The sequence below is a fragment of the Astatotilapia calliptera genome, chromosome 14 (assembly GCF_964374335.1).
Source record: "Astatotilapia calliptera chromosome 14, fAstCal68.1, whole genome shotgun sequence".
Lineage (NCBI taxonomy): Eukaryota > Metazoa > Chordata > Actinopteri > Cichliformes > Cichlidae > Astatotilapia > Astatotilapia calliptera.
Genome location: NC_137435.1, coordinates 8,310,965 through 8,325,585, shown reverse-complemented (window position 1 = coordinate 8,325,585; position 14,621 = coordinate 8,310,965). Strand labels below are relative to the sequence as shown.

The window sequence follows — 14,621 nt, the reverse complement described above, 5'->3', positions numbered from 1 at the left end:
TTAGTGTTTGAACTATTAAAATAGGTCGTTTTTTGTGCTCTTTTTAAGGAAAAAGCCTTATTTATTTCAAAGTATTACAATTATTATTATTATTACAATAGAAATTATATTATATAAAAAATGTATATGTTGTCTTTTTTCACTTCCCATTGAATACTATTTTAAATGGTTTGCATATAATTTCCTTACAGCTTATTTACATTTTACATAGCATCCTAACTTTTCTGGAGAAATGATTGTAGTAGCTGATTTCTAAAATATAAGAACCACTGTCACTGGCTAAATCCTTTCAGTGTTTACAGTAAAGCCTAAAGCCTGTGCATTATAAATACCTTCATGATAAAGGTGGCTTTGATGTTAGTAAGGGTTTGTTTTGGTAACTCTTTCTCAAGATGGGCAACAGTCACTAAATCAACCCAGGACTGTAAGGCCTAAGGAGGATTAACGTGAGAATGAAATGTATGTTTTCATATTTCTGGTATTCTTTCTGTTATATAAAAAAAAAAACAGATAACATTGAACCTAATTCTGAAATCTTTTTTTATACATAGGTTTTAAGGGTATTCAAACTGAAAAAGTTTTTTGTTGTTGCTTTTTCTAAAGCAGTGCAACCCTTTTTATTTTTTTCCCCTTCTTAATGCTACCCACTGTGCAAGTGGGAAGGTCAGTATTTATCCATGCAAACACTGAGCTATGAATAAATGATGGAAGCGACACAATTGTTATTGAAAAAGAAAAGCTTTTGACTTATTCATTCATAATGACCTTTTTCTTAGATCAGTAATTTTTTTTAAGAGTCCTTTGCATGGATGTGTGCACATTTTTCTTTTTTTTCTTTTTCTTTTTTTTCCGTGAATGAGAAGAAAAATGAGATTTAATAATGTGAAGGTCATCTAGTCACTGATCTTGGCGGAAATTTCTTCTGTGATGTTTTTTTTTTTTTTTTTTTCTTTTTCTTAAGTGAGGCTTTAAATAGGCTGGCAGTCACCTTTACATTTCACATTATTCATTATTCACTCTGAATGTCTGTCCTTGACGTAGCTTATGATATCAAAGCAAGGGTTATTTTTCTGTCTGTATTCAGTGCTGTTTTGATTTTTCCAAAACGATTATACAAGCTTAATAGTTAAAGAGTGCCACAAGAAAGGGTTCAGCTAGAAGGTTTATCACCCATCGCTGACTGTCAGGGTAGGTAGGCTGAATAAGAGGACGCTTATTGTCATCTATAACCAAAGACAGCTGTGCTGTGAAGATGTGCAAAAAATGCATTTTTAATTCCAACAGTGGCATTCAAATGACACTATGCAGGAAGTGATTGTTTGTAGTGTCTAAATCTGAACATTTATATTTTCCTCAGGTGGATCTCTGCCATTCAGGTTTCAATTGATTTTTATATTTTGCAGTGTAATTTAAGATTATCTATTTATTATTAAAGAAATTAAAAATAAAATGGGTCTAACAGAAATCTTTCTTTTCATAGTACATTTTCTTTAGTTATATATAGCAGTGCACCCCCAACCCCCGGGCCGTGTGGTTTTCAGGGTTTTTATCTGTTTTTAGTGTTTATTTTTTTTAAATCATTTCTTATCGTTAACTCTGTTTCCCTGGGTCTTTTCCCGTGTGTTGTGAATAAATCGTCTATTTTTTTGGTACCGGTACTGGTTTTATTTTTGTTTATTTTGTTAACCGCAAGACCTTAGAGGCCGGTCCGTGAAAATATTGTTGGACATAAACTGGTCCGTGGCACAAAAAAGGTTGGGGACGGCTGATATACCGTAGATATCTTTAGCTATATACTCATTGTAGAGTTTTAATATATTGGTCTACCATGAAAGCTCTGTGTTTAAAGATAAAATGTGAAATTGATGAGTTGGAGGTCGAAATGAGAAGCAGTTATTTTTTCTTGATTATTAATTGCTTTGTGGTCGTGTCTTTTATTTCAATGCAATCCCACTACTAGAATAGAATTCATCAAAGATGTTAATTTCTGTTTACCTTTTTATTTATCCACGTTTTCTGTCTTATTTTTCATTATGACAAATATTGCACCAGATGATCATTGTTAGAGTTTGGTATCTCTGCTACACATATCTTCACTCACCACATATATGATACACACACAAAATTGAGAAGAACATGCAGGGGGATGCTGGGGTGATGGCAGGGTTGAATCAGCAGGAAGTGATACAGGGCTGCAGCATCACTGAGATGTCAGGGGGAGAGAGAAGGAATTTGCAGCATAGGCAACCAAATTGGGTAAGTTTGTTTGGTATATGACATGAACAAAACCAGGCATGTTACATGTGTATGATACAGCAGAGCCTGAGCTGTCTGGGAGAACTAGCTTGCAGGCTTTGGTCTATTTTTGTTTATGCTGCATTGAGAAAAGCCTATACCCTTTACCTTTTTTTTCCTTTTTTTTGTAAAACAGTCTTCATGTTGACTGAAGAGGTTTTACTTTTTTCGTTTTTGGTGAAGCCCACCATCAGTTATCCAATACAGCATGATGCACAGCTCTTTGCTCAGGGAAGGAAGCTCAAACAAAAAGCATGCAGAGAAAAACCTGCTGGAGGAAAGGCATTCATTAGCTTCCTGTCTGGCAGATGACGCTACAAAAGGAGCTGCGTTGTACTGTATGTCTATAGGTATCGGTCAACAAGACTTATGTACTGTATATATTTAGTATGCTAATACTCCTGATGAGTACACAACCAGTAACTCGAATTTTTTACTTAACAAAAGCAGCTTCATGAGTGCTTCCAATAACTCTTCATTATGGGCATAACTGATAACAGTATCACAGTGTTGGGTGTTAACGACGTGTTATCATACAACACTGCTTCAGACTGGATGGAAAATTCTGGGCACCAAATATTCTCATTTCTTCCACAACAACTGCTGAAGCACCCTTTAGTTTGGCACTCCAGCCCAAACTGCCACTGTGAAAGTGCTTGATGGCCCACACTGGAAAAACATTGTTTATATTTGTTCAGCCATCAGGTATGGAAGTCCATAACTATATAATATTGAAGCCAAGTAGCAGAAAGCACATACCCGCCCCACCATCCACCCAGAGACAAAATAAGGTTATTATGGATTTTATTAAATAATTTTCTTTTTTTAGTTTTTTAGCCACAGTGACAGCACCAGCATCCCAATGAACATGGACAGGTTCAAGCAGCTATTTCTGCTTTGGAGCTGTGTGTGTGTGTGTGTGTGTGTGTGTGTGTGTGTGTGTGTGTGTGTGTGTGTGTGTGTGTGTGTGTGTGTGTGTGTGTGTGTGTGTGTGTGTGTGTGTGTGTGTGTGTGTGTGTGTGTGTGTGTGTGTGTGTGTGTGTGTGTGTCATCTGGAGGACTTGGATAACTTTACAGTACTTGGAACCAGCACGCAACTTCTAATATATTTTCCTGACCCCATTTGTGCTTGATGACAGAATGTGTTTTGATGAAATCAGCAATTATTACTTTAGAAAGTACAGTTGCAGTGAGTTTTCTCTGGGGATGTGTCTGTCTGTCGGGTTCAGCCAGTAGATGAACGTAGACTGTTTTTAAAAGTAATGTTTTATTTTTTTACTGGTGCACTTGAGCATTTTCAGAGAAAGTAGAGGCTTTTTTTTTCCATTTGAGGAAAATGTCTGTATGCAGAATGCCTAAAGAGGTTGTCTGATTTAAAATTCATGTAAAACTGTGCCTTTTTAAATGTATCCGCTAGCCCACACTAGAAGTTTTATTTACTCATATTTTGGTGAGAAAAAGCAAAATATAAAGAGTCTGACCTCGGCACCGCATGCATCCTCTTGCTCTATGGTTTCTTGTGTTTCTCAGTGGGGGAAGTCAACGCATCGTTAATCAAGTCTGTCTCTCACAGCAGTGGGTTTTACTCAGTAGTAGGGATGTGGAGGTAGAGGAGAGGGGGAGAGAGAGAGAGATCGTCCCAGACTTGACCTTCCTCTGTGATACTTGCAATAGGCGTGCAGCAGGCAGTGCTGTACCACCGAGGTTTCACAGGATTATCCTCAGGATGCCTCTGGAGAGGTTCTTGCTGCTTTTACTTTCCAAACAATATTGCTGGCAATGCAATATTTGTTTAGATTCTTCTCCTGGTTGCAATTTTCAATTAAATTTGTTCCCTCCCTCAGGAGACTTGAAGCTGGAGGAGAGCAAGTGAGCAACAATTTTTTTTATTTTTTGTATTTCTGTGCAGGGAAGCATTCATATGAACATGCCTTGGTATAGTCAGTGGAGTGCACTCAGGGCTAGCCTTGCCTCTTCTCACAGAGTGTCAATTAGGGAGGGATTTGAATGGACTGAAGTGGAGCCTCCAGTGAGGTGTGTGTTGCAGAGAAGGAAGACGTGAAGCGCGGAGGGCAGGCATTCAGACAGACGGCGAGAGACAGACAGGCAGGAAGAAAGAGAGGGAAAGGGAGACAAAGACGCAGAGCAACAGAACCGTGAGCTTATTTATAGATTCACATGTGTGCACGGATGAATTTCTCTCAGTTCTTTGGCTGGGACCTCACGCTGTGTTTCGTCCTCAGCATGACTGATTGATATGACTCATTTACTTGGCTGCACAAGGCTGTTAGGACCAACAGACTGTGAAAAATTAAGATATCCTAATGAGAGGACCAGATAAGGCGCGCAGCACAAGTTTGGATGATTCGATCTGATTATCACCATAAAATGCTGTCACTCCTAATGGATAATGTTACAAAAGCCCTTTAATTTAACAAGCACCCTTCCCTCCAGCTACAGTGGATTGAGATGTAATTGAAACAATTAGAGGCGACAGAGGTAGAGGGCTCCATGGTTGCAGCTCGGATAAAAGAAGGTGACACGGAGAATTCTCCAGCAGCCCTCTGCTTCTCTCAGCTGTTCAACTCGAATGACCTCTGAGTCAATTGTTCCAATTCTTGTTTCTGTTCCTCCATTTATTTTAATTGAATGAAAATATCAGTCCGCACACCTCTGTCCTTATTAGTTTCAGGGGGAAAATCTATTTCTAGACCACATACTTTGCTCTGCCCATCATAGCAGAAACACTTTCAATTACAATGGCTTAATAAAATTCAGACTGCCAGAAAGCAAAGATGTTGTTCAGCCTGTTTATGTAAACATGTCAGCGATTTATTTGCCAGCCTTAAAAGGGCACCCACTCTGTCTGACCCCCTCTGCCAGTGTCACACTCTGCTTGCCTGCTTTAATGACAGCACCATTTCAGGTTCGTCCTGCTTTATTTTATTAGCTAATTGCACTCTGAGGCCACCCTTGTGTGGTGTTAACTGGCGGTGCAGGATTTCTTTAGCGAGGGCTTTTGCAGGAAAACTGTGAGGTGAGCTAACAAGTGTTTTTCAGCTGAGAGAAGCCTGCCGATGTGGGCAGAAAAGTTCATTAATTTTCAAAACAGGGAACATATAAAGATGGGATGAAATTAGCTTGATCCACTGGATTGAGAACTGCACACCTTTGTTCCCTTTTCACCTCTGGGGGCGGCACTGTATGTGCAAAGAGAGGATGTGCCCATAGCAACGCAAACTCAAACACACTTTCAGCAAATGTGATTGCAGAGAGAGCAGAGGCAGGATGCTCAGGCCAGCCACAAAATGTAAAACAAGAGCTTTAGACTCACATTCCCCACCAAGTCCTTGCCAGCACTATGTGATGGTGGAAGAGAGCCTCTTGAATCAGTCACAGCATGTCTGTGACAGTGAGATGACCTCATCCTGCGCTGCAAGATTTTTTTTTTTTTTTTTAATTTTATTTTTGGCTCTGCCTAATTAATCTGGGCACTCTGGTTGGCTCCTGACAGCAGGCTTGTAAAGTAAGATTTGTGCACTGCTCATTATCATTGATGAAGTGGAGTGTCAGTGGTGCCAGGAAGCTCGGCTGGTCGGGGCTGATGTGGGTGAGCTGGTGGTAGAGAAGTCGTCAACCCATTCACTTCTGTCTTTGCTCCAACAGTCCCACTCCCAGATTAATTGCTCCCAGACCACTTTTGTGGTTGAATTGAATTGTAATGATTCATAAGGAAGTGTAAAATGTCTGATTGTACGTGGATGTGGAGGCAACTAGGATGATCTCTGGGGCATATCCTGTAGATTCGATTCTCTAGCTGTGATACTCGAGCTGGAGGTGAACAAAAAGATGCCAATCTTTTAGATTTTCATTTAGCTGATGTTTAATGTGTAATTTATAGTTGAATTTATCTGCATGTTGTGTTATTAGACCAAACCGTCCTCCCTAACAAGACACTTTGAATTAAATTAACGGTTTGTATTTAATCTTTTTTTTTTATACTCACCTCAACATGTGATATGTTTTTCTTAGGTTGACTTCCACTTCTCCCTGAAATGACTGTTTGCCTTACAATTATTATTACCATTATGTTTTCCATTATAAAGCCGTTTATTTTGTGACATTATTTTACAAATAGAACTGGGATTAAAAAAAACAAGAAAAACTTACTTACTTTGATTCTAGATGTTACCTTTTAAATATTATGACGGAAGTTGTTCTCTTTTCTGCCTAAATATTCAAGACCAAAGAGTACCGTAGTTTTCAGACTATAAGGCGCATTAAGTGAAACATAACAGTCAGATAAGTCGAACTTTATTCAACTCATTCACAACAACTCTCAACATTGTTGTAACACATAAAATAGAGAACATTACACTCACTTTTTCAGTTCATTCCTCTTCCACAAATCCATCAAATTCTTCATCTTCAGTGTCTGAGTTTAACAGTTGGGCGATTTCGGCATCACGCATGCCCGGATCCGTTTTGTCATTATCCGAGTAAGTCTCGTTACCGTTACTCAGCTGTTCAACGATGATTCCGGCCTTCGTGAAAGCTCGGACGACACTTGAGACTGATACCTTAGCCCAGGCATCCACGATCCATTGGCAGATAGTGGCTTAACTTGCCCGCTTCGTAAGCATCATAGCTTACCAAAGTCGTACTAAAACATTTTTAATGCATAAGGCGCACCGGATTATAAGGTCCAATTTTTGAGAAAATCAAAGGATTTTTAAGTGCGCCTTATAGTCCGAAAAATACAGTAGTTTAAGAGTCAAAAGTACTAAACAGAAACTCTAAATGAACTACTAATAACTAATTTGTTTTGTCATCTTTAATATACATTGATCAGTGGGAAGCTTAGGTGATAAAAATATTAGATATTGTTTGTAACTGTAAGTGACTTTTAGATGTGCTATTTGCTCAGTTTTGCGGCTGACCTCAATCCAGAGAGTAGTGGACAAGGCTTAGCTCGAGGATCAAGGCAAGCCACGAGCAGTTAAAACATCTGAGAATTTGTAGTACATGTAGATAATAAGCACCTTACTGAGGTTTTCTGGTAGCACTGGCAATGACTAATATGGCCACACAAGGCTAAGGTGAGGAGAAGTGAATGTGAACAGATGGTGATATATAGAGCGGGATAGCCTCTATTTAGGTGGACCAGCCAGTTCATCTCAGACATATTGATCGGCACAATTTACTCTCTTTACTCAGAGGATTATGGCTCTGTAGAGTAATATAAAGGTTTCCTGACATGTCAATCAGCTGTCACTGCCAATTCCACAGAGCAGACCTCAGCCTGTCACTGAAATGGGTTTTCCAACTCCCCCACCAGTCAGACAGGCTGTATGTCTATTGCCAAGGGTTCTTGGAGGGCACTTTTAGAAATGATAATGTTACTGTAGCTTTCTAGCATTTCTTATTTATTAAACCCACTCTCTGCCAACTGCAGTACATATAATTATTTCAGCTCTACTATTATTTGTTAATGGAATGGCAATTACAGCCAGTTAGTACGACTGTATAGCAACATTCTGTGGGAGGATAGGCTTTGGGTGCATGTTTTGGTGACCTCCGTGTTTGCTTCTGACCTCTGTAAATGACTCCTTTGGCAGAAAGTGTGCATGTAGGCAGGCTAGCGGAGGGGCATTGATTCCATGTTTGGATTTATTGTTGAATCCCTCCGTTTGGATGAGAGGCTCTGACCTTGCCCATCTCAGGTGGAGAGAGCTGATGCCTTACTACCCATGGGCTGTAGTGAAGTTATTAAAAACTCCATTACCACCATTCAAAGATAGACATAACTCACAGTGCGGATATAGAGATGTCAAAACAGAGATTGATCTGAGAGAGAAGTGTAACCCAGAGAAAACTCAGGAAAGGAAGAAAGACTGAACTGAAACACTGAGCTTTAGGCATCAGTCAGGGCCAGAACAGCTCTCTCAGCTACACATCTATCACACCCTTTTTCAATAACCCGTCTCTGTCACTGTTTAGATCCTGAAGGAGTTAAAGGATGAGGACTGGAACATAGGCAATATCGTCCACACACTGACCAACAGGCGATACGGAGAGAAGTGCATAGCTTATGCCGAAAGTCACGATCAGGTAAACTTTTCTACAACGTCTTGTGTTGTGCCAGTGAAGTCTGCATTAGTTCAGCGTGAACGTATGAATAATGAAACACGGACTGCCTTTGCAGGCTCTGGTTGGCGATAAGAGCCTGGCCTTCTGGCTGATGGACAAGGAGATGTACACCAACATGAGCTCCCTGATCCCCATGACAGCCATCATAGACCGTGGCATGCAGCTGCATAAGATGATCCGCCTCATCACTCATGGCCTGGGTGGAGAAGGCTACCTCAACTTCATGGGTGAGTCACCATGCTAATCCATAAAATCTAACATTTCATGGATTTTATATGCCAGATTTATATTTTAAGCAGGCTTTAAGAAATATTGCATTGAACTTGTTATCTTTAACAAGATTCTTTTTCGTGTCATGTAGTATAGTTCTGTTATTTTTATTGTACTTTTTTTATAACAATCATAGCAAATTCAAACCTTTAAAATCTTCAAATATTCCTTGCCGTTTATTCAAACATGACAGCTTAAAGATTTCTAATATGCTTTGCAGGTAATATGAGAGTGATTTTGCATAACTAAATACAATATGTATGTCATATAAATTCTCATTTTTACATAAGATAAAATAAAACAGACTACATGACAGCTTGCTATTTGATTAGGCAATATTGTTAGATAATCATACCACATAACAACATGGTTCAGCTAACATTGAAATGCTGAACAGTCAAGAGGTGATGAAGGTCATGATTGTGAGGCAGCACCCCTCTGTTTGGCTCATTTTTTATTAAAACGGCGAGGAGAATCATTTCAGATCCCCCTCATGCACCGCATTCTTCCTGAATTTGAACTTCTTCCCTCAGGCAGACACAACAATCCCTTAGTGTTCACCGAACAGATATAAATACGCATTTATTCTCCTGTCCATCCAAGTGTTACGCAGGCAACAAGCAGTAAGAGGCTTTAGGATAAATATTTAATTGATAAGGTTATCCCTACCTAGTGCTGTTATTACTCTAGCTACAGTTATTTTCTGTATACCCTTGTAGCATACTGTGCTTTTTTGTTTGAGCGTGAAATAGAAAATAAATAAATAAATGAATTCTTTTTACCATTTCAATAATGAAAATGCAAATTCATCAAGGCTAAAAATAACTCGATGAATTTTTCATTCGGGGAAAGTGCTCATTTATATGGTTTGTTGTATTTCTTTCATGGAGCTGAAGTAGCTTGCTGCCAATAAGTCAAGGCCGATGATAAGCATCAAAGGGCCATTTTGAAGTGGGGCTGACATCGCTTTGCTGACTTGATCATAAAATACAGGGCAAAAGCCGTCAAACAGGTCCCCTCCCCTTTGCTCAAATGGAGTCGGTTCTCAGTCATTGCTGAAATGCTCTTCATTTTCAACTCATCGTCTGAGCCAGGGGCATGACTTTGTCAAGGCCTGCTGGTAAAGATAATAAAGTGATAATTAATGATGATGGAAGTTGACCTTGGTTCAAAGGAAAGGATTTCCTTGAACGTGCCACTCACTAGCTTAATGTAAATACTGCTTGTACGTGTGATCCAAAGCATTTTAGCTCCACCTGGTGACCAGGTGCTCAGGTCAAACAATAAAACAATTCCTGTGCTGACCATTTGAATTTGTTATCAATCCCTGTTCACCAAGATGTCCAATTTTTACCTCGGGAAAAGACTGTCGACTTCTGATAAGTGGATTGATGTGCTTGTTGAAAAGAAGCACAGTCAAAACAGCTGTTCTCAATGGACAATCATAACAGGGCAGTCCATAATGATTAGGATGTCAGAAAAGACAACTGCAGGACAGTTGATAGTAATTATATCTGATTCTCTGGCTAAAGTATAGCTCAGAGGCACTCGTTGCTGCACTCTTGGCGCTTGTCTCGCATGGATTTTGCTGCCACGTTTACTTTCAACCACTCTGGCAGTTTCAGAATCACGGTGAGTTGATGAGACAAAACAATACTTGAAAAGTCGATTTGACAGTGATTTCATTAATTCAATCACTCTTTTGTGGCAAATACTACAAAATTTGCTCACTTGCTATCCCGGCCTAAACCCACCCACGGAGCAATTTTCCATTGATTAGAGGTCGGAATGGTGCATCGATGTGTGGACTCAAAGTGGGTTAAATTTTAGTTCAAAAGGGAAAGTTTAGCAGACATCTAAATCACACCTAGCTGTTGTGTGAACACAATTTCAACAGCTTTACATTGAAACACTGTTGCCTCACAGCAACAAGGTTGTGGGTTGAAATTAGATAAATAGTAAGAGATATAGATATATAGAGAGAGATGGTGTGGAGCACCCATTATTTTGTTGTACATGTACAATAACAATAAATTATTCAAAGAATAATTTATATTCAAAGGATTTTACAACAGTTTAGGAGTTAGATCTGTTTTTTATACACAGACCTCTGTTTTCAGAGGCTCAAAAGTAATTCAACAAACTTACAGTGTTTTAAGTATAAGGACTGGATTTAATCCTTGAATGAAAGTCTGCCCTAAGTCTAGAACCCATGTTTGTTGCATTTGGCTGAATCTGAGCCAGGACTACAGCGGTCAAGAAATTGACTCTCAGATACAAATCATTACCAAAAATTGATATCGGATTAGATGGACTCATTTGCAACAGTATCGATTTGAACAGCGCAGTCTTTGCCTCCTCCAGCTGATACACAGCTTCACACAGCACCTGCATTCAGGCAGGTACGTGGCTCTTCCACTCAGTAGCAGCAGAAGTAGTTCACATTCACTGACACTTAACAATGCTTTAGAAGGAATTTTGAGAAGTCAGTGCTCCCAGTTCATTGTAGTACTAAAGAGCTTTCATATCTTTGCACTATGTCAGTTAACTTAAAAAATAGCATCATCATTTAAGTTATTGTTTGTATTGTTCTAATAAAAATAAAATGAATAATGCCTCTTAATTTTTGGTATGTATGGTATAGAGTATTTTCCTGGGTATCAGTGTTGCACTTGTACTGATGAATGTAAGATTTCTGCTACTTCAGCAGTCCCATCATTAATAAGCAATAGTGACCCAGTTCTGCTGGCAGCCATACAGCCCATGCCGGCACACTGCTTCCTCCATGTTTGACAGATGATCCAGTATGAGTCACATCATGACTTTTTCCTTTCCTCCTCCATATTTTTCTCTTCCCATCATTCTAGTTAATCTGGGTTTCATCTTTACAAGGCATTTTTTCAGAACTGTGCAGGCTCTTTTAGAGATTTTTTTGGTGAACTTTAAATTGGACTTCTTAAGCTTAAGTGTAACCAGTGGGTTTGCACCTTGTTATAAACTCACTGTATTTTCATTCATGAAAACATCTCTTGTTTTCAAAGATTGACTTACCACCTGAGAGTGTTCTTGAGTGGGCTAGATGTTGTGAAGGGTGATTTCTCAACCATTGAAATAAACCTTTTTGTGTTGCTTATTATTATTATTAATAATAATAATAATAATAATAATAATAATAATAATAATGTACCTTATTACATCAAAATTCGTTTTTAGCTCATATTGAAAGTTCCAGTGGAAAGCTACCAGATACAAGTTTAACACCTTGAATCGACTTAAGGTCTTTGAGATGACATGCCAATATTAAGGGAACTGGAATTTCATTTGTGTTAAAAATGGCACGCCAGAAAATCATAACCTCAAGCAAATAATTTCATATCACAGATATTTGTTGTGTTGCATACAATTAAATTAATCACTGTTGATAGATAATTTGACAAACTTCATTTTCCAAATTGTTATAATTGTTGCTATAAAATTGGTGCAACTTTGATTCCATTTGTCATGCTAATCTGTCAGCCACAGAGGTTGTAGCATCACTGCTTTGAAAGTGACCAAGCACAATAGTGGAGGTTTTTTGTTTTATTTTGTTTTATTTTTTTTAACCAACCAAGCAAGTGGAATTCCTCTTGAAGGGTTGAGCTGTATGCGGCAGTGTTAATCTGCTGTAGCACTTGCCAACCAGGCAATCTGCCCTGTGTGACTGCTTCTTTGTGAGCTTGGCTGCTGAGTTCCACACATGCATATTGTTAAATCTACCTGGAATTTAATTGTACAAGTTTCAAAGAACACTCTCACCTGTGAAAGGAAATTATTTTCTTGTGACTATGTTTTCTTTTGACACAAATGTCAGTCCATAGAACAGATCTCACCTGGCCATAAAACTGTTTACAACCCACCTGACGAAATAGTTTTCATTATCTGAAAATGGGGAACTGTAATTCCTAATTATTTAACCCCTTGATTTGAACCTGGAAGTCTACACTTCACACATTATTCATTTAAAAAAAAAATGTATGGTAAGTAATTGTTTACATAGGCAAAATTACAAAAACCTATTAACCTAACTGTATATGTCCATAACATAATTACTTTCACCAGCACTGGCTCACACTAGTTGGATGGTCTATATGTCCAATTAACCCCACACAGGGAGTCAATTTGGTTGTCACATAATTGCATTACAATTGCTCAAAAGGTAACGAGTCCAGAAATCCTTTTGACAGGAATTTTCAGAAATGATGGGAAACACAAAGCTAGCTGGCTATATCTGTTTTGACTGTGTCCCAGAAGCTACACCTATAACATTGGGCCTTAATACATTTTATATGGGTGATTTAAAAACAATAAAATATGCTTATACAATGAGGAAAGAAATGGCTGTAGACATCAAAACAGTCACCAGACAGTAAACTATTTTTATTTATTTACTTTTTTTTTCCTCTGTGGCATTTTAACATAGATATTGGCATTTGAAGCTCTGTATAAATCCGTCATGAACGTTAGCCACATCTTCAACTGAAAACAGTCGGGCTGAATTAATGATACACAAGTCATTATTTTGTTGTCCTCTATATTGATTACATTATGCAAACATTTACAGTGTATGTTGGAATAAAATTACTCTAGCTCTAGACTAAAAATGACAATCTTAATAATTGAAGTCACAAGTTCGCAAATCTGGAGTTCAGTCAGTAAATCAACATTGAAGGTGAAAGTTAGAATTGGATATAAATATAGCTAAACCAGTCTTCTGTTCATAAGAGGCGGATGTGACTGGACTGAAAAAGAAAATAGTCTTAGGAGACTTATTACTGAGATCTGACGGTTTTCATAAAGGCAGGAGGTTCAAGAGTATTTTCAAAGAAGGTTGAAGTCATCCACATTTAAATGATCTGTATATAAGTGGAGCTCATACCATGTACCATTGAGTATTCTCAACCCGGCAAAAGGCTTCAAAAGAGTCATTTACGTAAATGCACATGCTTAAAGATAAAAATGAAATCTCCCTATTGAAAATTGTTAGTTATTTGATTTTCTAAATTTAGAGTTTGCAGAATTAGACAAGTGAGACAAACCCAGAATTCAAACTTAAATGTAAACCATTCTGTCAAGTCGAGACAATCCAGTCAAGTAAAACTCAGTGGTTTGAAGAGCAGATATATGAAAGAAGGCCAGTATAAAGGAAGCAGAGAAAGAAATATTGTTCTCTTTTGAAAACTGCTGTCAGGCTGACTAAAATAATTCTGCTATCACATTATGATAAGTAATAGTGGGTGAAAGTGTTTTCAAAAGAACATAAAATGAGGGAGTTGATGAAACATGAAAGTCTACAAAAACACAAGACGCTGAAGTTGATTATTACGAACTTTTCCAAGTTCAGACCAGTAGACGAGTGGTAGAAAATGCTCGGGACAAAAAATATCAAGTAAATCTGAGATGACACACCGTGTCAATGGATCAATGATGGCAGAGTCATTTAGCCAGTGCTGAGCAAGAGCAAATTGTTTGAGCAAGCAAATCAATTTGAAGTGCCTAGACTAGAAAAACCCATTTATTTACTCATGACCAAAAGCAAACACTACACAGCAAGAGGACAAAGGGAGCATCCGCATTTGAGGGGCTCAGAGACGGATACTGTAAAGGATGTTGGAGCGTGAGTGACATTAAAGCACCAAGTGGCATGGCAGTAATGAAACGCTTCAGTGGTTTTATCATTACATCAGCAGGGACAAAATGGAAGTGCTCTAACTTCCTGACTTTCAGTGCTCACAGAGACTTAAGATAACCTTGCAGATTTACAGTCTAAATTATTGAGCTAAAACTTCTCCGAGCACTTTGCATTCATAGAGAGCTACAATGCAACAGGCAACTATTATACTGCAGCCTTGGACAATGAATTGAAAACC

General features: G+C 38.4%; 1 protein-coding gene across 1 annotated transcript in view; it reads left to right on the top strand.

Moving 5' to 3' along the window:
- gbe1b (glucan (1,4-alpha-), branching enzyme 1b) overlaps positions 1-14,621 on the top strand; it is a 105,522-nt gene that overhangs the window by 44,374 nt on the left and 46,527 nt on the right. Inside the window, exons 11-12 of the mRNA XM_026193026.2 lie at positions 8,296-8,406; positions 8,501-8,672. Coding sequence (XP_026048811.2) covers positions 8,296-8,406; positions 8,501-8,672 — 283 coding nt within the window. The remainder of the gene's footprint in view (positions 1-8,295; positions 8,407-8,500; positions 8,673-14,621) is intronic.